The sequence below is a fragment of the Anguilla anguilla genome, chromosome 4 (genome assembly GCF_013347855.1).
Source record: "Anguilla anguilla isolate fAngAng1 chromosome 4, fAngAng1.pri, whole genome shotgun sequence".
Taxonomy (NCBI): domain Eukaryota; kingdom Metazoa; phylum Chordata; class Actinopteri; order Anguilliformes; family Anguillidae; genus Anguilla; species Anguilla anguilla.
Genome location: NC_049204.1, coordinates 14,389,650 through 14,412,018, shown reverse-complemented (window position 1 = coordinate 14,412,018; position 22,369 = coordinate 14,389,650). Strand labels below are relative to the sequence as shown.

General features: G+C 42.0%; 1 protein-coding gene across 9 annotated transcripts in view; it reads right to left on the bottom strand.

Annotated features, from left to right (window-relative positions):
- Positions 1 to 555: 555 nt before the first annotated feature.
- Positions 556 to 22,369, bottom strand: part of slc4a2b (solute carrier family 4 member 2b) — a 57,475-nt gene continuing 35,661 nt past the window's right edge. For 7 of the 9 annotated variants that reach the window (XM_035412582.1, XM_035412585.1, XM_035412583.1 and 4 more), the window contains 19 exons: positions 20,827 to 20,957; positions 19,090 to 19,346; positions 16,478 to 16,614; positions 14,087 to 14,267; positions 13,655 to 13,790; positions 13,136 to 13,331; positions 12,668 to 12,773; positions 12,259 to 12,443; positions 11,664 to 11,880; positions 11,027 to 11,233; positions 10,640 to 10,788; positions 9,919 to 10,113; positions 7,470 to 7,700; positions 6,600 to 6,689; positions 6,068 to 6,234; positions 5,623 to 5,876; positions 5,238 to 5,407; positions 4,873 to 5,046; positions 556 to 4,536 (listed from right to left, as the gene is read on the bottom strand). In XM_035412582.1, coding sequence (XP_035268473.1) covers positions 4,456 to 4,536; positions 4,873 to 5,046; positions 5,238 to 5,407; positions 5,623 to 5,876; positions 6,068 to 6,234; positions 6,600 to 6,689; positions 7,470 to 7,700; positions 9,919 to 10,113; positions 10,640 to 10,788; positions 11,027 to 11,233; positions 11,664 to 11,880; positions 12,259 to 12,443; positions 12,668 to 12,773; positions 13,136 to 13,331; positions 13,655 to 13,790; positions 14,087 to 14,267; positions 16,478 to 16,614; positions 19,090 to 19,346; positions 20,827 to 20,957 — 3,264 coding nt within the window. In that variant the 3' untranslated portion in view covers positions 556 to 4,455. Of the gene's footprint in view, positions 4,537 to 4,587; positions 4,779 to 4,825; positions 5,047 to 5,237; positions 5,408 to 5,622; positions 5,877 to 6,067; positions 6,235 to 6,599; positions 6,690 to 7,469; positions 7,701 to 9,918; positions 10,114 to 10,639; positions 10,789 to 11,026; positions 11,234 to 11,663; positions 11,881 to 12,258; positions 12,444 to 12,667; positions 12,774 to 13,135; positions 13,332 to 13,654; positions 13,791 to 14,086; positions 14,268 to 15,166; positions 15,251 to 16,477; positions 16,615 to 19,089; positions 19,347 to 20,826; positions 20,958 to 22,369 lie in introns of those variants that run through there. The other 2 variants (XM_035412590.1, XM_035412587.1) reach the window with 2 other exon arrangements.

The following is a 22,369-nucleotide window of genomic DNA, read 5'->3' as shown; positions in this document are numbered from 1 at the left end:
AAAAAAGGGTTTTTTTTTTTTTGTTTTTTTTTAAATATATATATACACAGCATGGTGGTGGTTATTCTAGGTATAGTCTGAAGAGATGAGTCTTCAGGCCACGGCGGAAGATGGATAGTGAGGGGGAGGTTCGGAGAGGGACGGGGAGTTCGTTCCACCACTGGGGAGCTAGGGTGGAGAAGCTCTGTGATCCCTTTGGGCGGGTGGGAGGGGTTACAAGACGCCCTGCTGCTGCAGAGCGGAGTGGTCGAGCAGGCACATAGAATTGAGTCATGTCCTGCAAGTAGATGGGGGCTGTCCTGTTGGCGGCAGTGTAGGCAAGGGTCAGGGCTTTGAATCGGAGTATATTGAACAACACTAGTAACACTAGTCATTTGCATTAATTTGTGTCACACTGCATGTGGAAACATTTTGTGTAGCCAATGTGTGATTGAGCTTCAATGGAACCCTGAACTTACCTGTTGTGACTAGCATGAAGTCATAAATTTTGAATACATTGTGAAATATTCCAACTTGACTGGTTTGGTACAAAATAAAATATGAAAAGCAGCCAAGTCCTTGTATGTAAAAATTTATTTTATTTGTCATTGTTATTTGAACTAGATATATACAGAAAACCATTTAGCAATGAGCATTACAAAAATCTAAAAACCAGTATTCTGATAAAATTGCATTAACTGCCATGTTTGAGATGTCATGATGATTGTCCTTCTTAATACAGCAATGTCTATACACAATCCTTCCCAAAATCCATTCCCATCCCCATACATGTCTCTGCACAGGCTTTGAGATTTTATGGAGCTCCACCCCTGGAAAATACTGATACAAATTTGTTGAACGGACAATAACTCTAAGCTTTGCTAACACTTGTGAAAAAAATCATCCACCGTGCATTTCAACATCCTAAATATAATATGAATAAGGAACATGAACTTCAGAGTCACCTTTTAGAAAGTACTGAAACTAGAGCCACATGAAAAGTGCAATCATTCTTTAAAAGCTAATAATGAAAATAATGATTACCCAAAACCAAACCCAGCAAGCCACTTGACTGAAACAGCAGCCATTTTAAAGGGGGGTCATTGTGAAGGCTATCCAAGATAAAATGGAAAACCCCAAAAGGCACCAGCTCAGCATATTTGACTGGAGCCATGCCTGGAGTGAAACACCCAAAAGAACAGAAGAGGACAAACTAGACATTGGGGGTAAACCACAGTATGTTCTCATTTGGTGTTTAAGTGCTGTGCTTGGAATGTCCATTTATATCTGCAGAGGGGGAGAGGCAGGGATTGAATTTTACACCACTCATAGGACATACAGTAGATACGATCAACACAAGTGAAACATTCAGTGGCACAACTTAAACTTGGTATGTTTGAGTAATACACCTATGACTCACTCCACCAGAAAATATCCAGTAACAGACAAGGCACAGATAGTTCTGGACTGTGCCATCTTGCAGTCCTTGTTTCTCTGAAAAAGCACATCCTGTCTAATGGCCACAGACCACAGTCCAGGAATGCTGCTGTACATTTACATGCACTGTATCAGTTCTGTATTCACCAAGATTCACTTTGATACCTTCAAACCGATTAGAGCAAATTTGCAACAAGAATTAAGCTTAAATATAGTTCAAAAGATGGGTAAAGACACTGATCTCAATTGACAAACAGCGACAGGATTGGTTGAGGTGCTGGGAGAAATGTTCTAAACATTTTGTGAGTAGACTGCACTTTTTGTCAAGGACAGGTATGGAAGAAACTGAAATTTGTACTGTATTTAGCTCAGAGTACTTGACGCAGGATGAAATTCTGAAAAAAAAACCCCAATTGACAGTCAGCCAGGTGGGGGCAAACCCTACATAGCAAACCTATTTTCTCCGCAGTACACTGTAGCGCCCTCAAAAAGGAATTTCTGGATCATTCTATATTATTGCTACATCACCCATTCCTCAAATATATTAAGTCGCATCCTGACAATATACAAGCAATTGAAAGCAAAAAAAGAAAAAAAAATTTGGCAAAAAGTGTTGAGATTTGCACTGAAAAGTCAATGAATCCTGCAACCAGACTAGTTCAGTGGTCCAGTTAATGTCTGCTACAGTCCAATGGGCAATTAAAGCTGGTCCCATGGTTTGTTCCTCAATGTTAGAGAAGATTTCCACAAAAATCTTCAGTATAACTTGTCCTAAAAACTGTTTTTAAAAAAGTCCCTTCCCACAGGTTGGATTTTTGACCCAAAACCAATGGTCTGCTTACATTTTGATATTTTTTAAATATGAATGAATGTAAAACTGCATTGATGCTCATAAATTCCCCAGCACTGTGAATTTAATATAAACACACAGCTTTACGGCAGATAGATTTAGAGATCTCCCTGTGATTGCTATCATTGGCCCAGTGTATGCATTTATATACAGTAGCTACTACTGCAGAATACCGAATATGACAAGGCTTGGTTAGTGTTGAATGTTAAGTAGAAGCACTCTGGAAAAAACGCATGCCCTGTAGGTGGCTCCTGCCCACTTAACAGGCAAGCCATATCCCTCCTTCATAAATCCTCTCATTTCAAGTTACTAGGCACTACTGGAGAAAAAGTTCTTTAAATTCAATGTTAAAGGAAATACAAGATTGCGCAGTAATTTTCTTGGACCTGGAGCACAGTCAAAGCAATTGCACTATAAATACATTCTTATTGCTGTAGGGTATGGGAGCTCTATTTTAAAACACAGCAACTGTGATGACAAACAGTAACTTTGAAAAGTGTATTTTGTTAGACCAAAGTAAAGGCATTCAAGTTATTTAATGCTAGCTTGCACACAAACATGAAGACCAAAGTGCTGAATCCTACATTAAAGCCCTTGCCACAGAAAAAAATGGAGCTTGCCAAAAGATCACAGTCCACAATACAAGGACTGCGACACCTCATCTCCGTGTTATCCCAAGATTTGTAAAAAATAAAATAAAATAAATAATCCCTTATACTGAAGTCACACTTATTGCTGTTGATTTGTAAAAAAATATCTCCCAGTACTGTAAGGCCTGGTAATGGTTATGGATACTTCAAAATGTAGCTGAACAGGTTTGTAAGCTTGAATACTATAATGATACAGGATGAATCCAAAGCACACCCATACATGATGTATATACATGATCGATAGTACTAATAAGACTGGTCTACTCTCTGCCCACACAGCATGGCAGAGCAGCCACGTTCTGGACAATCTGTTCTATAGTCAGTTTTGAGATGCCCTTTGACCAGCCTTCCCTCTCCTCTTTCAACACTCCTACAACACCTGACATTCAGAAAGGCTTTTTGTTGCTTCTTTGGTGCTTTAGGCTATAGCTGTGTGTGATAAAAATACTAGTCTCCTGTATGTTGGACTACTTTGGACAACAAAATTTCCAGAAACATGTAACATCAAATTAGCTTGTCTATACCTAATGCACAAAAACACTTACCATTTTCAGAAGGCTTTTTCACTTGAGCATGTTGCACAGGAGTCGTTTAACAGGCTGTTACTAGCGCATGTTTTGAGACACTGATCGTTTTTTGAACTTCAACAGGAAAAATTTGATTTACAGTAGCATACAGTTCCCCATTAATCAACAGGGGTAGGACAGTTAGAATTCTAAATTTACAGATGTATCCCATAAATATTTTCCCTGCATTTCAACTCAAAACAAACATTTCTAGGACTATATCTTCCAGGTGGAGTAATCAATTGATATGAATTTTAAAATTAACTGGATTTGAATGATCATTTATAATAGATCTTAACACATGTAAGTCAGATACATTTGCCCTGCCCACATTGCTATAAAGTGCTGATAGGTAATCACCTCAGCAAGGACAGAATAAATTCCCTTTGTGCAGCGAGCTTCTTCATTTTATAAGTTATAGATTCATGGCTGATGGAAATCAGCACAGAAGTTCTTAGCTAGTCATCCCACAGTGGCTAGCTGAATTTGTCAAGAGCAGAGAGCTTCCCATGTTCAGCAGTTAAATGCTGTGGATGCCAGAAATTAGCTCCTCTTCAATTGTACTACTATATACGGTACTGTATGTTCAATTTCTTCTTGTTGGGAGCACTGGACCCCATAGTACCCACCCAACTAGCATGCAACATTGCCCTGCCTGCATTGTATCAAGGGATTCTATCCTTGCATCACATCAACATGAAAATGATGTGTTTACCAGGAAATCTCAAGACCATGACAGTTATGTTTTTGTCCGTTTCCAATGAGGAAAGGCTGGAACACTCTGGGTTTTTGCCTATACATAGATCCATCAGTCAAAAATAAATTAAAATGCTAGACAATAAAACTGTAACATTATGAACATTAAAAGAATGCAGAGCCCTCAGGAGCATGGGTCCCTAGTGCTTTCCTCAGATTGGCCGGTTGACTGATTGGCAAGCTAGCATGGCCACTGACGGGAATGTGTGGGCAGGGCTCACACTGGCATGTGCATCTCGTTGTACTCGTCTTCCCCTTCCTTCTCGTCAAAGGTGGGCTCCGCATCATCTGCATCCAGCTGCGGTACAAAGAAAGGTCTCTGAGTACTCGAGTCACCAATGTTTTTGATATAAACCTCACTTTTCAATTTCATTGACTAAATGGAACCTGTTTAAAGAAAAATAGCTTTATATAGTTACTGATCTATACAGACACCCACCCCTCTAGTCCCTGTTACCATTTACTCTTTATACAGTTTAAATACTTGCTAACATTTGCTCTTTATACAGTTGAAATCAGGACCTGTGTGATGGAGTGTGTCTGCTCTGGATAAGAGCGTCTGCTAAATGCCAGTAATGTCATGTAATGATGGACCTTGAGTGTGTGATGAGCCATGGTAGATGGGGTTACTCACACACTGAATTTCGCGGGGGGTGAAGATTCGGGAAAGTAGGAACATTTTTACAGGAACAGTGAGGATGAGGACGAAGGGAAAGGCCAAAGAGGCCACAGTGGACATGACCGCCCACAGTACTGCCAGGCAGACCAACTGGATACCTGTGAACAGGTGCATTCGCCACGTCCGTACCTGCAGACAGAGAGTTTACTTCCAGTGAATACCACAAGACACATTCAAATAGAAATGCACATTTTTACATAGGTTACAGACATCAATAAAGCTTAGCTAATGGGTGTCCTATTTAATTCCAGTTGTATTGTTACAAAAGCCTGTTTTGTCATTCCTCTCCAACCAATTTGTTTTCTTTCTTGATTCCTGACCTTGCGAACATAGATTTGGTCTGGGTGGTACTTCGGTGGCATAAGCAGCAGCAGCATACGCTCTGTGAGCTGGATGCCATTGAGTGACATCACGCCCATGTAGAGGAAGATCCCAAACAGCACCGCAATGGGAATCTTACGCAGGAGGTCTCCAATCACAATGGACATGCCTGCGGATGAGATCAACTGAGCACTTAGCCTCAAATAGGATATTCTTCACATTTCTTTTATAGTGTCATTTTTCAGATCTGCCTTGGTTCTAAGGACTAAGGGAACTAAGGTGCATGCCAGCTGCATATAGCTAGAAACCCAAAAGAGGCTTTGAGTGGGGAGAACTGGACAGGCCCAGTGGCCGTAGCTTGTTTCGGTAGTTTGGAGGACCTACCGACAAGGATCGCCACAAGCAGCCCTGTCACTCTTTGCTCCTTGACCTCTTGAATGCGTGGCTTGTCTCCAGGGGCAACAGCCTTGCTCATGACAGTGAGGGCATTGGCATGGGTGACTGATCGCACAGTGGCGGCGGCCATCCAGGGCAGTCCAAAGAGCGCCGATGTCCCTCCCAGGACCACAATGACCAACAGGTCCAGGTGGAAGCCGGAGCCCTTCACCAGCATCCGCTCCTTCTTACTAACAATCAGACTAAGGGAGGCAAATGAAGGAGTATCCATTATCATTGGCTTTGTTAAAAAATCTGTAATCACTACTGAAATTTCAAAAGAAATGTATTAGCATTGAATCAAAGTCACTCTGAAAGTTGAGTTTAATATCAAAACAGTCCATGGCTCCATTGTAAATATAAATACGGTAACAGACAGGGTCATGTGACTCACGTGGTAATCTGCGTTTCCATAAAAATGAGAATGAAAACTAGCAAGGCAGGGAGAATGCTGGCAGCCATCATCCAGATGGGGAATGCTTTTTCTGACCCCAGTGGGTTGATCACCCAGCCACGCTTGTCTGGACTGGTCACAGAGAAACCACTGGGCACACTCAGTTTCTGCATAAAGGACATATGACTTGCAGTTGAATTGCAATGCATTTGTAAACATCACAGACCCAAGAAACAAGTCCTGGAGGGCTACAGAAAGTTCTTGTTTTCAATTCAGTTTTGTCATTGGTTGACAAAAGGATCCAGATTGTGCTCAAGATCTTAATTGGCTGCTGACTGAAAGGAAATCCCAACTATCTGCAGACCTTTCTGGCTCTCTAAGAGTTGAGTTTGACACTTCAGAAATATATAGGTTGATTTTAACCAACCAACATTAAACAACAAACAACCATATTACAGTATCTGTTCAACACACCATTTGTGTATTACACTAGTTTAGTGTACCATAACATGTTTAAGTTGATGGGTCTCACCTGTGTGTAGGTGTCCTTTATTCCATAGTCTATCAACACCATGATGAAGATTGCAATGGGGACCCCAAAATCTCCAATCACCCTTCGGAGCTGAGTCAGAGAGGGAGCTCAAGGTTTTAGAATTGGGAATCAGATTCTCAGATCTCAGATCAGTGAGATACACTTAAAGTGACTGTAAAGGGGCTGAAAATAGTTAAAATATATAAATAAATTATTACAGAGGGATGTATCCACTACACATCCACCATATATCTATACAAAGTAATGTCAATAACCATGACACACATTTTAAGTCAGACATAATATCTGTATTGAAAAAAAAAAAATTGTATGGGCGTGGTCGAGATGGTGGGAGAAAGAACCACAGAGGAGGAGACTGGGGGAAGGATAAGGTAGGTAGAGGAATTAAATAACTACAGCCAACTATTACACATTTCTATTGATAATGTGGATGATTCACAATGGTAAAGTAATGTTTCATTCAGACTCAAAGAAGCTGTTTTTGCAGGACAGAATATTTTTGCCTCAAACTATGGGAGGAGATACGCAATAAGACTAAAACATTTATTGGCCATGACGTCAGGCCCTTCATGACATCATGAAGGACCTGGACCGAATAGCTCAGAGCCTGATAATAAATTGAACTCCACCCATTTAATTCCCACATAGGAAAAGATGGAAATGTTTAGACTGATACAAGTTGATATTGCAATGCTATTGATTTCTGGTACTGTTGCTGATGCTTAATTCATACCATAATAACCTCATACAATGTAGTCTGACGTTATTCACAGATTGACCTTTACAATCACTTTAAATCAATCTCCAATGTATGAGCGGTTTCTCAGTGAGATGCCCACTCAGACTTACCCTGCCAGGGAAGAAGGCACTGTTCTTAAACTTGCGCAGGTAGAAAGCGATGAAGAAGGTTCCGGACATGAGGACCAGAGACAGCAGGGCTGTGTTTGGCTCTCCACGCACCTTGATTGGTCCAACGTCAGTCATGTTACCCGCCGACAGTGATGCACCACTGTCTGCCGTGGCATTCGCTGCAGTGCTGTTGCTCAGGGGACAGCGCTTCAGGGGGTGTTCCATGAAGATCTGTCAAATGAAAAAAGATTCCATCATAACAGTCCAGAGCTTTGACAGGGCACCAGTGAAATTAGTATGGGTGTCATCTGGATTCATGCATTTTCATGAATGTTTTTCCAAAAAACCTTTTCCAAAATATAAAAATAAATTTCCATGTCCCCATAATTCCTCTTAATATCCATCTTCTAATCACAAGCTCATTCTCTCCCTCCCCCATAAAATCCCCCAATCTTTCTAGTCTCCCTAAGCCTCCAAATATGCAAATATGTTCAATAGTCGGAACTTTGGGAGTGGCTCAACTTCATTCATATTGTTAAACATTAATGCCAACTTCAATCAGTAAATTAACAGTAGAAACTGGGATGTGGAAATACATGCTTATGGCACATGCAGTAGCTGCTGTCATAAAAATTTCAGCTAGAGGTGGGCGATTGATACCCCCCGAATGACTGGGTAATATGCAATGTATATCACAATGTTTTGTGTTAGTATGTTTTAAAACACAATTTTATCAGTTATTCTCAAAATAATACATTCATAAGTCCTTACCTTGAATAACTAACAATGATGTAGTTCATACTCAGATAATACTGGGGCATATGATCTCAAAGGTAAGGGTATAAACCTATACAATTCATAGTGCTTAATAATATAAATTTATAGCAGTGCATTTGTAATAAATCACTGATACCGTGAAACAACGGTTACCACACTGAATTTTTCAGGATGGCTATCATACAATCGTAATCCCATACTGTGACATGGTTAGCAGTGAGTGAGCATAGCTGATGACCAAAGAAAATCCTAAGGGGGAAAATACTATGCAGTTCTACTTCAGTATAAGGACAAAATCCACCACATTGGTTGAAATGTCATTCAAGGCTTTTCAAAGTGAGAAACACTGGTTAGAATGTTTGCTAGTTAGCAATCTGGCGTAGCTTTTCAGAAACAGCTGAAGGATGATAGGATGATCTTGATTTGTGTGAAAAGGCCTATTGTGGCTGAAAGTGTACCGGTGACAATAAAAATAAATAAATAAAAAAACAGCATATCGCCCACCCCTATTTTGAGCCATTTCTTTAGTAAACCAGCTTATTTTGTTCCACTAAGCTAAAATTGAATACGACGTCAGTACCACCTGAAGCTCAAACTGACCAAACGTACCTCCTTTCCTCTGACTTTTTCCACACCCTCTCTGTGCCTCTGTCTTCCTATCAAAATCTCTGTTGAGTCTATCAGTCAGAAGAAGGAGATGTAGGTTTAACTCAAACACTGCACATTCGAAGAAATAAGTCTTACTATGATGGGTGTTGAATATGGTTTCATTAAACATGATGATTAAATAATGGTTCTCTTATAAAGAAGAAAATATGTAATATTGAAAATGACTGAACTCACTACAATGGAATAACCTTTGCATAACACCAATATTGTAGGTTTTGACAGTGTTCTCTTTTTTTGCTTTAAGTGTATTGATAACTTAGATTTCAAATGACTTTCAAATGAATTTAGAGTTCAAATGACAGCCTCGCAAATTATACACTAATATTACACTATTTAGCATGTGCTTGCCACATTGACACATGTAATAATACAGATGTAAAAAGGCATAGAGCCTATTTAGTTTTGGATGAATCACTTTTACTGCAGGAGTTCAGATTAACTATATTGTTAATGAGCAAACTTAATTATGCTTTTTTGCACCCTAAACACGTTCCATCTTTCAACTGGTCTTGGGTCTCAGGAATTGTTTTGAAGACTTATTGTACTGAAATCCAATTACTTCAGTCTGGCAAACTTCCTTATTTAGGCACGCTACAGGGAAAGCACGAAAATATATAGCAATGTAGACAGCCTGTTGTATTTCATCTGATTTGTTGGCACACTGCTCTGACTGAGCTTTATCAAAACCACAAATCTGTGATAGGTTTTCAGACAGCTCCATGACACATCAGTTTCACCAACTAGATGCAACTTGGTTGACTACATACCTTGCTTGCTTGAAACTACAGTAGTTCGGCTAGTTAGTAAATTGTAGTGAAGGATCACACTGAAAATGATGCATATGTTTTACTTTTCTTTTCACCTGCCTTGATACACTCTGTCCCAGTTACTACTGTTTTGTCTGCTTTCCCATGCTATGTTTGCTTCAGCATTGCTATGCTTTTCACATTTCTAATTTTCTCTAGTCAGTTATGGCTTCAAAGCAACAACCAGCCCTGCCCACCTTGCCAAGCTTGGAGAAGGTCTCATAGATGAAGATGAGGGAGATGAGGAAGGAGAAGATCTCCTGCGTGAAGCGGGAGACGAAGCGCACCAGGAAGCTGCCCTCAAAGGCCACAATCAGGACCACTATGACGATGAGCCAGAACCCGATCCAGACCCGACCGGTGAGGTACTCCATGTCATTTCCCTTGCAGAACTGGAAAGGCAGAACAGATGAACACACAGAGGAAAATGCTGGAACATATTCAGAGAATATAACACTTTCCCAAATTAGACTAACAAACTAGCACTGAAGTTGGCTTAATGCCAGGCTTTCACTCTATGGACGTGTGCCAGACATCCACGGAAACACTGAGTTAAATGTCCTTGTACTGAAAGTTACGGTGCTATGCTCCCTGCATACAGTTAGTCAGAAAAGAGGATTATAAGATTTTTAAAAACATATGCCCATTACCTGTGTCCACATTTCAAATGAGTTTGTGTGATAGCAATACTTTTGAAGCAAGCCATTATTCAACAAAAGAAAAACCTAAATTACTTTTAATTTATACACTTCTGTAGCCATGCAGACAGCATGCATAAATAATGTCTATGACAAGTAGTTCAGGTTCATTACCCTTCTGTACACCCATGGACTTTCATCCATAACACTATTAACATGCCTAATGACTTCACGAGCGTAATGTCACTCAGACAGTGCGGGTTGTAGGGAGCTGACTCACAGAGAAGAAAGCCTCTTCAAACACCAGCAGGGGGCCAGAGAAGCCCACCACCAGGAGGGGCTGGGCTCCAAGCAGACAGAAGATAACGCCCTGCATCGCCGTGGCTATGATCAGCTCTGACACACCGATCAGTCCGTCAGTCTTCTCACCTAAGTGTGGGAGAGAATAACAAGAGCTCTGATATGAAATACGAGATATTACCACTTAACCTTCAGTATAGTGACAGAGCCAACTTTAACTGGTTCAGTTCTGTTCTTGAGGGGCAAGCCATTCTGTACCACTGAATTGGAATTGGTTGTTCATGGAGGTTATGAGTGGATTAAAAGTATAAACTATAGTTTTTCAGTCAAGGTGTATTTTTGGAACCCTCCCCCTACCCTGACTCACCCAGCAAACCCCCAAAAGTAATGGCAGGGGAGAGGGCAGCGAAGTAGATAAAAATAACCGCTGCCATGCACTGGGCATTCAGGGCATCCTTGAAGTCGCTGATGTACTTGGGGTACCGTCGCCGAGCATCCCGAATCAGCCCACCAAAGGGTCGCCTTGTCCGCTGTAGGGGGTCATCTTCCGGCTTAAAGGGGGCAAGGAGAGCTTCTGTTGTGGAAGATCAGAATGTAAGGTTACTGCAAGTGTGCTTGGATATATTTTCCAATTTCAGGTTAGCAGTGCCACAGATGTGCAAGACATCTTATGTCAAATCAAGCTTATGGGCATCAAAGTCATTCAGAACAAAATGTTCTGTCCATTTCTGAGAAACATTTCAAATATTTCATTTACCTTTTTTTTTTACAAAAGCTTTGGAGACAAAGTGGGTAATATACATACGTCTGAGTAAATTACAGAAGTGGTGTATCCATGGGAATGGTTATCAGTGTTATCTAGGTACATAGCAAGTATATAATTTTTCAGCTGTAGTTTTAAATAAATCAAATTTACAGAGCAAATAAAATTAAACTAGGCTGCGACTAAAGAATGATTGACTGACTGACTGACTGACTGAATGAATGAATGAACACCTCCATACCTTTTTCCTCAGGGCTCTTGAGCTCCTTGGCTAGCAGCTTCTCCTCCTCCTCCTCTCTCTTGCGTAGCATTTGCTTCTGGAAGTGTGCCACGGAGCGCAGCAGCTCGTCCCCGCCCACCTCAGAGGGCGGCAGCACTATGCTGCAGTCCAGGAAGCCATTGATGGCACTCAGCAGGTCCTGGCGGTCGTCGGCCGAGTACGCCGCCTCGTGAAAGTGCTGCAGAAGGGCGAGGAGAAAATACAGATGTCTACCAACACTTCCATTTCTTTCACTCCTCAATTTGGACACATTTTACTACTGGTCTCTTGCTAAAATGTGCGTTTGATTCCAGTAAAATGTGAAATCACTGCTGCAGATCCCTGAAAATGTTACTAGCCAAAACATAGAATCACATGGATTAATTTTGGTTCGCATATCAGAATTTTTTTTAATCTACATGCAATTTCACATTTGCATTACATACAAACCACCTACAACAAAGAACAAGTGGTGTAGGCAAACAATTTTGTTTGAGCATGGGTGTCAATGGCTACCAGAATCTCCTCATGCTCCATATCCGATGGTTCCCCTCTGTACCTTTGCAGCCCTGCTTACCTTGTCAGACATGAGTGTGGAAATTGAGCGGCCTATCTCATGGTAGTCCATGTTGGTAGAAGCGGGCCCCAGCAGAACAAACAGGAAGCGGACTGGTACTGGCACCTCCAGCACAGAGTCCAGCTCAACTGCCTGCTGCAGCCGCACAAAGGCCATAGTGGGTTGCTCCAGGAAGTCCACGCTCCCTGTAGGGGTAACAATTTGCCACTTATAAGGCACTTCACAATTCATCTGAGGAAGGGGATAATCTGAGGAGCAACCTCAATCAATTAGGCATCTGAACGGAACTAAATGGGAAATGCTAGAAGATAAAGGTCTAGTATCAAGTGGTCACTGCAGAGTAGTTAAATTGCAAAATTACAACAACTATTCCCACATGTCATAATCATTTCTGTGAAGGACAACTCACCCACGAGGACAACAGTGGCCTCTGCATTTTCAGGGATTTTCTCCAGCAGTTTCAACTCATGCTTAGATTTGGACTTGTGCATTCCTACTGCTATGGGAGCCTCCTTCTGTGGAAATAAAAAAATCTGAGACTTGCTTGACCACCATCTCCCTCATTAATATGCCCAAAACAAGAGCACAAGACTGCATTCGCCTCAGAACCAACCTCTATTCAGAGAAAACCAGTCATGTGAACTAATCCCCCTTGAAATTAATTTAGAACAAAATCAAGGTTCACCAAAATGTTATTCAGAATACATCCAGACTCTAAGAGTCTATAGTTTATGAAAACTTCTGATAAGAAAATTTGCTGTAATGCAGCTGGCTTATACCTGAAGCATGTACCTGTACATGAAGTGTACATCCAAGCCCAAATTCTCATTTTTAGAAAGTTTCTCTTATTTCCATCTGACTCCTCCTTGTACAGTACCTCCTTCTTCTCAATATCAAGCCGGGTGTCAGTCTCAGTGACAGCAACACCACTACCCATGAGAGGGTCGGTGACAGAAGGTTCTGGCTGGGTCATGTGGTTGGCGCTGTGGTGGTGGGAAATTAATGAGCTCAGGCTAGCGGTTGAGATGTTCCTGGGGAAGGTACTGTGGTGTTCCTTTTCATCACTTGGGTGACTGTTTGAGGGGAAGAGAGGGAAAACAGTGACCAGGAGAAAGGGCTAGCCACCGGGCATAAAATTGGTATCAGATAAGGCACATTCAAGCGTGATTCTCCAAACAATAACACTGCATGTGTTCTTCCAAATATTCTGCACCAAAATGCGAAGTATAACACAATGGTCTATAATGTATTACCCCAATGATGCATCATCTCAGCAATTTATAAAGCTACAAGAAAAGCCTAATACAGTGGACATGTTGGTGCATAAAACTATATTACGGAAAAGATACTGTCAAATTCCCACAGTCCTTGCCAAGTCGAGATGAACATTCCTCACCTGTGTTTAAGCAGCAGGGCCCTCAGCACGTTGGCTCGGTCCTCTGCTTTTATCTGGTCTGAGATGATCATCTGTTCCACCACCTGGTGAGAAATGCCAGGCAGAGTCTTCTGGTCTAGATCCAGGAGCACTGCCCCTGCGCACAGACAAAAAATTCATTGAGCGGGGGGGCGAGCAGTCAAGCACAGAGACACTGTCAATATGAGAACGTCGCTCGTCAGACAACCCGCAGGTTCATCCATCATCCACAGTCTGTCATTCAGTAACCAGTAATTTCCTGTCAATCATAATGATTCATTGTGCACAATGCCAGCTTAACGAAATGCATACATAAGGGCCTCCAGCACATACTGGCCTCAAGTCAAGTTTCCTTCTTTTCTCCCTTTGTTTCTAGCTTTACGACTTGCCCTCTACATCACGCATCTCTCTCACCGTGTGAAATGGTCCTGCGGAGCTCCAGCAGGCTGCGGAAGCTTAGGGAAGCTACGTGAGGCTTGCCCCAGCGGTGCGTCTCCTCCTCCACGTCCTCCTCGAACTTGATCCAGCGGGCCGTCTCGCGCCACTGCATCTCCTGGTTCTTATCCATGATCAGCTCGTTGAGCTCCACAAATACCTGAGAAACATGCGGGCGTAGAGGTAGAGCCCCAGCAGAGAAATGGGCGTACAAAGAGGGAACGTCAAGAGAGAAAAGGCAAGTAGGGTGATATTGCCGCTTTGCACTGGGTAATCCCCTGAAAGCTACATCGCCTCTTCAATTCACATCTGCCACTGAACAATATAGCACACATATCACTTCCATAAGGCAAACCGTGCAGAAAAATTCAATATGAATGTTTAATACAGTGCCAACTATATGGCCACTATTTACAAATTTATGTATTTACAAATGAACGTTGTCTACTTTGTTGGTGCTTCAGCTTTGCAACAATGCTTTGAGAAACACCTGTGCCATTTGTAAGCAAAGTTAGTACATTTTTTGGCAACTGAAGTCTTCAACCCACCTTCTATTAATTGTCAGCTATTTATCCTTTGGAAATGTGCATGTTAAAATTGGAACAGTTGAACATGGCGCATAATATGGATTCACAGTATCAAGCCACAAGCAAACTTAACACCCAAAAAGGTATATTCTTCCAAACTAGAGAAATCTTAAGCAAATACACAGAATTAAAATCAAGCAATTTACACACAAAGAGTATTTTGATGAAGCAGTTTAAATTTCGATTCCCTTAAAGATTCCATCAAATGAACTGCAGCACCGCAGAGCTGCATACAGGCGTCCCATTGGCATGTACACATGCTTTTTTCGAGACGACTGCCATGTTACCCAGGAGTCCTGGCACTACGCCTCTAATGCAATCAGCCTGGTCTGTGCTGTCACACTCCATGCTTTAGTGTCAAAAGCACGCAGGTTCGGAGTTTTTAAAAATCAAACTGTGTGGGTTAGGTTAGGCGAAACCCTCCGCAATTCCTCGCAAATTCCCACATGCCTCTGACCAGGCTCTGCCTCACCTTCTGGTGCCGGGCCACGCGGCCGGTGAAGTCCAGCAGGACCATACCGCCTGGCCGGGAGGAGGAGTGGTAAAGAACCACTGACTAGAGGAGCGACAAGTGGAGGAGTGAGGACTGCTGCAGTCTCCCCGAGAGCACTGCACCTCCAGACGCGTACGCACGCGCACACACACACATATACACACACAAGCACACGCACACACAGGTTACCTTGCTGCTGGGGACCTAAATACGTTAATAAAACATGGCTCCCTGATTGAGACGCGCCTGAGCTCTCGGGTGTCTGGTTACCTGCGCTGTTTTTTCCCCCCTTTTCAGTGTGTGAAAGGAAAGAAGTAACTCATTCATTTTTAATTGTGTTCCTTTTTTATCCTCCACAAGAACACAAGCAGAGATGCCAAACTACAGACTGGAGGAATAGTGGGAAAAGTTTTTGGAGTTGCGTTTTTGTAAACAATGCCAACACACATTGCCTATGGTCCTGAATCTGTACATCACTGGTGCACTCCAGTGGAGAATTCCCTCTTTATATCAATTCATCCACATTTATATTGTACCCAGAGAAAGAAAGGGCACCACCTTCTGGCTTATGCATGGTGTACTTTCTGTATTAATCTGTAGCACTTATGAGAAAGGATTTATTCAGTCAGTTGAACTGGAGGATAAACTGACTGCTAGACTGAAAATTAAGCCAAGGCACCAAGGAACAACAATTATTGTGAGTCAGGGTTTGGTTTAACATCCCTCCGAGATAGCATAACCGAGGCACTGGTTCCCGGCTTGGGGAAGGGAAGTATATAAAGAGTGGCCAACAAAGATGACTTCCAGTTGAAATATTATTTAATCACACCATAATACCAAACAGAAAACTACAATTTATGATGCTTATCTCTTATGGATGGACATCTTTATCTATATAGCCATATGTATATACAGGGGCGACATAGCTCAGGAGGTAAGACCAATTGTCTGGCAGTCGGAGGGTTGCCGGTTCAAACCCCGCCCTGGGCTTGTCGAAGTGTCCTTGAGCAAGACACCTAACCCCTAACCCCTAACTGCTCTGGCGAATGAGAGGCATCAATTGTAAAGCGCTTTGGATAAAAGCGCTATATAAATGCAGTCCATTTACCATTTACCATATGAACAAGCTTGCTTGAATACATATGCCACATCACACACCAGTAGAATCCAAAAACAATCCAGGAAAAAGAATTAAAGACACTGTGCTACCACTAAATCAAAAGTAAAACTGTAATCCTGTTTGTTTGTGATCCAAAAGATCGGTTAAGTACACACTCCTCACACACTGACCTCATGCGGGGTCCGATCCAACTTCTTGCTGCGGGTGCTGGGCTCCTTGTGGTCCTTTGCGAGATGGACCACCTGTCCCTTGGTGTTCTTCCTCACCAGATGTCGACGCACTCCGGGGACATCCTCAAAGCGGTGACCTGTGAAGAGTGGGGAGTGCATCATGACAGAAGTAAGAGACTGCATATCACTGACTCGCTGGGGAGGAACATGAACAAAAACAAAATCAGGAGAAATTGTCTTCAAATATTCCACTTCAGCTTCAGACAAGGTGGCAAATGAAGAACACCAAAAAGTAAGCAAAGTTCACCACTGAAAACATTTGCCAGCTGTTTCCCTTGCAAAACAGTCCAATGCATTTTAAAATGGATATTGACATGATGTTAATAAATGCTTCTTTAGCTGTTGATTATGCGTGAACAAAAAACAGATGTGGATTAAATGCCGCCTCAGTTTTGGAACTCCTCTTTATCGGACCTCCCTTAGGCACATCTCCCCTCTGACCACCCGGTTAGTCCTGTGGCTGGGACGATGTGTACCCAAAACCCACCCCTGCCTCTGGCACAGCCTCATTGAACGGATGAAATCTCAGCCTCACCAGTCAAAAGGGAGCTGCCTGTCTTTGTTCCTCTCCTCCCAGAGGAAAATGACATTTCAGTACTAGCCAATCATTGTGGGTGCTGGAATGATTTTAGGGATAGGAGGGAGGTACTAACTGAATGTGTGTGGTGAGGGGGTATCATCATCAGGAGTTGAAAGCCATGCTCAGGGAACAACAATTGTGGTGATGAGAGCGTTGGATTTTCACACAGGCCCCATGATAGAGCCCAGCTCTGGACACACATGAGGTAGGGGATGCCACCTTATGACCAAACTGGGCTATACGTTCAGCTCCAGTCAGTGTACAATGTTAAATATACTTTAAAATCCAAATGAAAAGTACATGGATTACATGCCAATCTCATCACCTCTACCTTCACTGAAGTCAGTGACTCCAGATTTGAGGGAGTGACTAAAATAGGCACAGCCTCCTGTGTGTATAATTATACTCTTCTGCCTCCTGCCATGTTTGAGGTACATAAAATAAAGCAACCTATCACATTCCTTGACTAAAAAGAGGACCATACATAATATGCAATTAATGCAGCCTATTTTACAAGGGGGCTCAACTATGACTTAAAGTAGGAGTATGAACCTTTCCATTTTTTAGCCTGTATTCCATAACTGTTCTCAGCAAGCAGCCTCATGGTTTCTGACCACAACAAGGCCATGCTGGCCTCGAACCATTCAACTCCATTAGGGAGCGGACGTGTTAACATCTGCAGGACGAACAAAAGCGAAAGGGAAATCCAATTCCTCCTGTTGAGCTGCCGCCAGCACCAAAGCCATTTTCCCAGGCTTATTTTCACCGCAATCTTCGGCTGTAACAAAGGCAACGTATTCAAAGTCATCTCAGAATCTTTGAGAACAGCTCAATGTCCTGGTCAAACATCACAGGGAGGTACAAGGAGCAGGACACTATGTACAAACCTGTGGAGACTCAAGCTTATAATGCCTGTAATGTAATGTAATGTTATAAAACAACCTCAGAGAAAAGTTTTACCTATACTGTAGCTGGTAACTTTACTATGGAAACTGTTGAACTTGGCCTCTTGCATCAGTTAAATAGAAAAAAATGGTGCATGCTCATACTCTTTTATAGAGAAATAGCCCCAGTTGCCCTGAGAAGCAGAAGGAAGACTCTTTTTAATACTGTACATGGTGAATTTAATTTGTTTTAAAGGCTGGTCAATGATACAGATACGCTTGAGCTGATTTACTTTAATCATTTTTTTCAAATAACATTAGTGTTTTTGCCACGCTGTGCAGTAAAATAGCAGCTGACTGGTTTTTGCCAGCTTTCACTGTGGATAAAGTTCTGTATATTCTGGAAAATGTGAACTTATAGGGAATATATAGGGAATACAGACAAATTGTGTTGTACTATTATTACTACTCTATGTTTTTTGGTTCTGTTCACAGGTGCTTCTAGGTTGAGTAATTACACTCACTTCTGCTCCCCTCCACAGCAAGGAGCCACTTTCGGCTGGGACGCTGACCCTTTATGAGAACTGCCTGGCTGCTACCAATATATCCTGCTGATCTGTGATACCTGCGCAGGACAGCAGAGTCCCACAACAGTACAGAAACAGGTACATCTTTAATTTCTCATCGCTGATGAGGAGCACAGATCCAAGCCGAAAAGCTGGTATTTCTTGTGGTACTGAAATGATTATTACCAGCTCTCTTTATGTATGTGTAAAGAAAGCATGCAGGTCAGCCACAGCTGAGAAGGAAATACTGTTTTGTCTAGACTAGATGATGCCAGCACACTATAGTGGTCCCATTGTTGTTTGGAGCATAAGAATACCAATCTTACCACTCATGTCTCCTCAACCCCTATGTGAATGTTCATGGTAAATGACAGCTCATCATGTTAATTTAACTATATCTATGACATCACACTCAGGCAGCCAATAAAAAGGATTAGTGGGGCAAGTGATCTGATTGGTCAGCCCATTACTATGCAGAGCTGCATAGTAATGGACAGACCCATCTCCCCGCACAGGACTCACTCTTGATGCCGTCCAGGTCCACGGTGGCCAGCGTCTGGGCCTCGCTCTCGTCTGTGGCGATCCTCCCGTACGTTGCCTGCTCGGCGCCAGTCATGTTCCCCGTGCGCCGACGTTCCTGCAGGTCGTAGCTGCGCCCAGTAGAGAAGAGACGGGCCGAGGGGGTGGAATCTGGAAAGAGCGGGGTGCTGGGCGTTGCTGGGGTGGGGCTCGATATCTCCTTCCCGTCTTTGAGCACAGTTGACATTGAGCCCTGCTCACTGTGCAGGGAAGACAGACACAGAGATTCAGTGACAATGAGCCTGTGAATACTGAAGATGCATCACAAGGCAGACCTCTCTAGACCCCAGGGATGGAAGTTCTTCTAATGTAAAAACCCCTTTTTGTATGTTATAAATGCAGTGCTATAGCTCAGCTGTCATGTGAGCAGGTTACTATAGTGACAGCAGAGGCTTATTGGGTGTTTGTGAGATTAAATGGTACTGCATGTGACACTAATGGTACTTTTCCCTTTTCAGGTCTTCTTTCACATGTGACCATTTAGATATTGGGCTGTAAAATAGAGTACGCGGTTCAGATCTGAAATCTGACAGCAAGCAAAAACCAAAAGCCCTCTGACCTAATTATTCTTTTCCTCGCTTCATGGATCAGTCTCACACAGCCTACACAAAGGTAAATACCGTGCCCTGAAAATCAGACATTCTCCAGTAACTCAACCTGCTTATAGTGCTATGAGCAATCAAATTTCATTGACAGTGCGCTGCAAAATTGTTCTTACCTAAGATAAAGTGAACAAAACAGGCTATATAAAATACACAATACAGGTAATGAGCTTTATTTTATGCCATGTCAACTACATACATACATATTAATTGTTACTTCTAACAATAAATTAGAAGTACAAATGTATTTCTAAATCTGCTGGCCAAGCCTTAAGCCATACAGCAGCCTTTTAGCATTTTTAAATTTAACAGCCATCTAAACAAATGTTGTTCTATTTGATCTAATGCATTTTGAATGTGCAAGAAAAGAAACCCATTCAACAAAAGTTTTCCTGGACTCAGGAAAACTATCGCCTCTTGCAATAGCAATGGTTAGCTATATAATGTTAGCTAATGGAATTTACCTTAACAACTATTGATTATTCATTTATTAACATTACAATTAATCAATCAAAGGAATTATTGTAATCAGAAATACCTGCCAAACATCCTTCAAAGAACATCCTTCTGGAATCTCTATATTATTACACTCACAGGAGGATGTGGCTTTTAGATTTCACTGTGTAAGAGAAAACTTCAAGGGGAATCGACAAGCATTTAGCTCCAAATCATCCAGACCATTTTATAATCGGATTGCTACAAAATTTGTACTGAATGATGATTCCCAGAGATATACCGTATACACAGGTGCAAAGAGAAAATAGGAATGAAAGAGTATCGGCATGTGTAGGGTGCCAACTGCTCTAGAGTTTGCATGAAGCACAGGAAAAGGCTTATAAAACATAGCATGGAAGAGGTGAGGGTATTTTTGAGGCAACCGAAGCCTCCAGGTTATCTGGATCCTCCTCACACGGCCACAGTCACCAAGTCCTAGAGGACGGGCCATGTACAGGGAATTGGGGAGAATGTTCTCACAATGCCACTGTAACACTCCCACATCATAAACACATTTATACACTACCATAGCAATGCTGTGAGAGTCAAGCTAGGGGAAAAGTGCAGACCGAGTGAAGCTTACTCAGTGGACGTAGCCTCCTCTGGAAGGATAGTGTCTTTGTCTAGGGCCATGCCGGGTACAATGTTAAGCTCCTGGATGGGTGCGGGGCCACTGGATATAGTGATGGGGGGATCATCTTCTGAAACAAAGAACTGGGGGGGGACAAAAGACTGCCATGACGGCTCTGATCTTCAGCAGCTTCCAGATGTACGGCTGTCAGATCTTTAGCATGAGGTATTACTACCTTGTGATCGACCAACATTCATATTAAGTCAGCACATACACAATTAAGTAAGCATGTAACCACAGGCTGCTCAGGTCCGCTACAGAATGTAGGGCTGTCTTTTAGCCAAAGTAATTTGAGAGAAACGTTTTGCTTCTGAAATTGGAGCTGCAATAGCCTTATCAATCAATACATCGATACAGCTGTGGTTCAAACAGGTTATTTCTAGTTACATTGTTATACAATAGTTACTGTGTGTTGAAATTTCACGCAAATATAAAAATGCTACTGGTCAATAGATGGTCCAGAGTGTTACGAAATAATGCATATCAATTTCCTTAAAGTAACATGAAGCTCATTTAATAAATAATAACCTTAATAAAATATGCAGAGAGTCAAAATTACGGTTGGTTCCACCTTGTGGTTGTATTCCATTCACAACAGAAGATCTGGGAACCATGTTGTGTGTTTTTTTTTAGCTATACATGCTATATACTAATATTAACTGTACATACACTGGACACACTTATGAACAGATACAATCTGGTTCACTGTTGCCATGCAGACATACATTAATGATTGTACCAAGCATGGCGCATTATATAATTGTGTCTTCTGTGGTGGTCAATGGATATTTACAACATACAAAAATGGATCTACATCTGAGCTGGGCAACGAGGGCAGTATCTGTTTTTGGTTTTCATGTCAACTTCTTGCCTTAATTACCAAGTCCTAACATTTGCACTCTGACATTTTACATTACATTACATTAGAGGCATTTAGCAGACGCTCTTATCCAGAGCGACTTACACAACTTTTTACATAGCATTTTACATTGTATCCATTTATACAGCTGGATATATACTGAAGCAATGCAGGTTAAGTACCTTGCTCAAGGGTACAACGGCAGTGTCCTTACCCGGGAATCGAACCTGCGACCTTTCGGTTACAAGCCCAGTTCCTTACCCACTGTGCTACACTCCGTCCTATTTCAGCTGCATTTCTTGATGAGTGCATGAATAACAGCTGAAGACTATTCTTGTGTCCCTATAGGAAATGTTTTACTGTGATCTAATCAGCAAGCTAACCAGTGTTGGTGTATACAGACAATTAGCTCATTTAGTCAGGGCAATTGGTGGAAAAAAAAAAAAAAAAAAAACAACATACAGCATACACACTGGCCCTTTAGGACTGGAACTACCCGCCCCTGATCTACACTAAACGATCTACATACTTTGGCAATGGCTTCATGGCTATACATTACAAAGTTGCATGCCTGCAAGCATATAATGAATGACCATTCAACAGTTTGTATATATATAGTATCTTTTAAGTGACGTT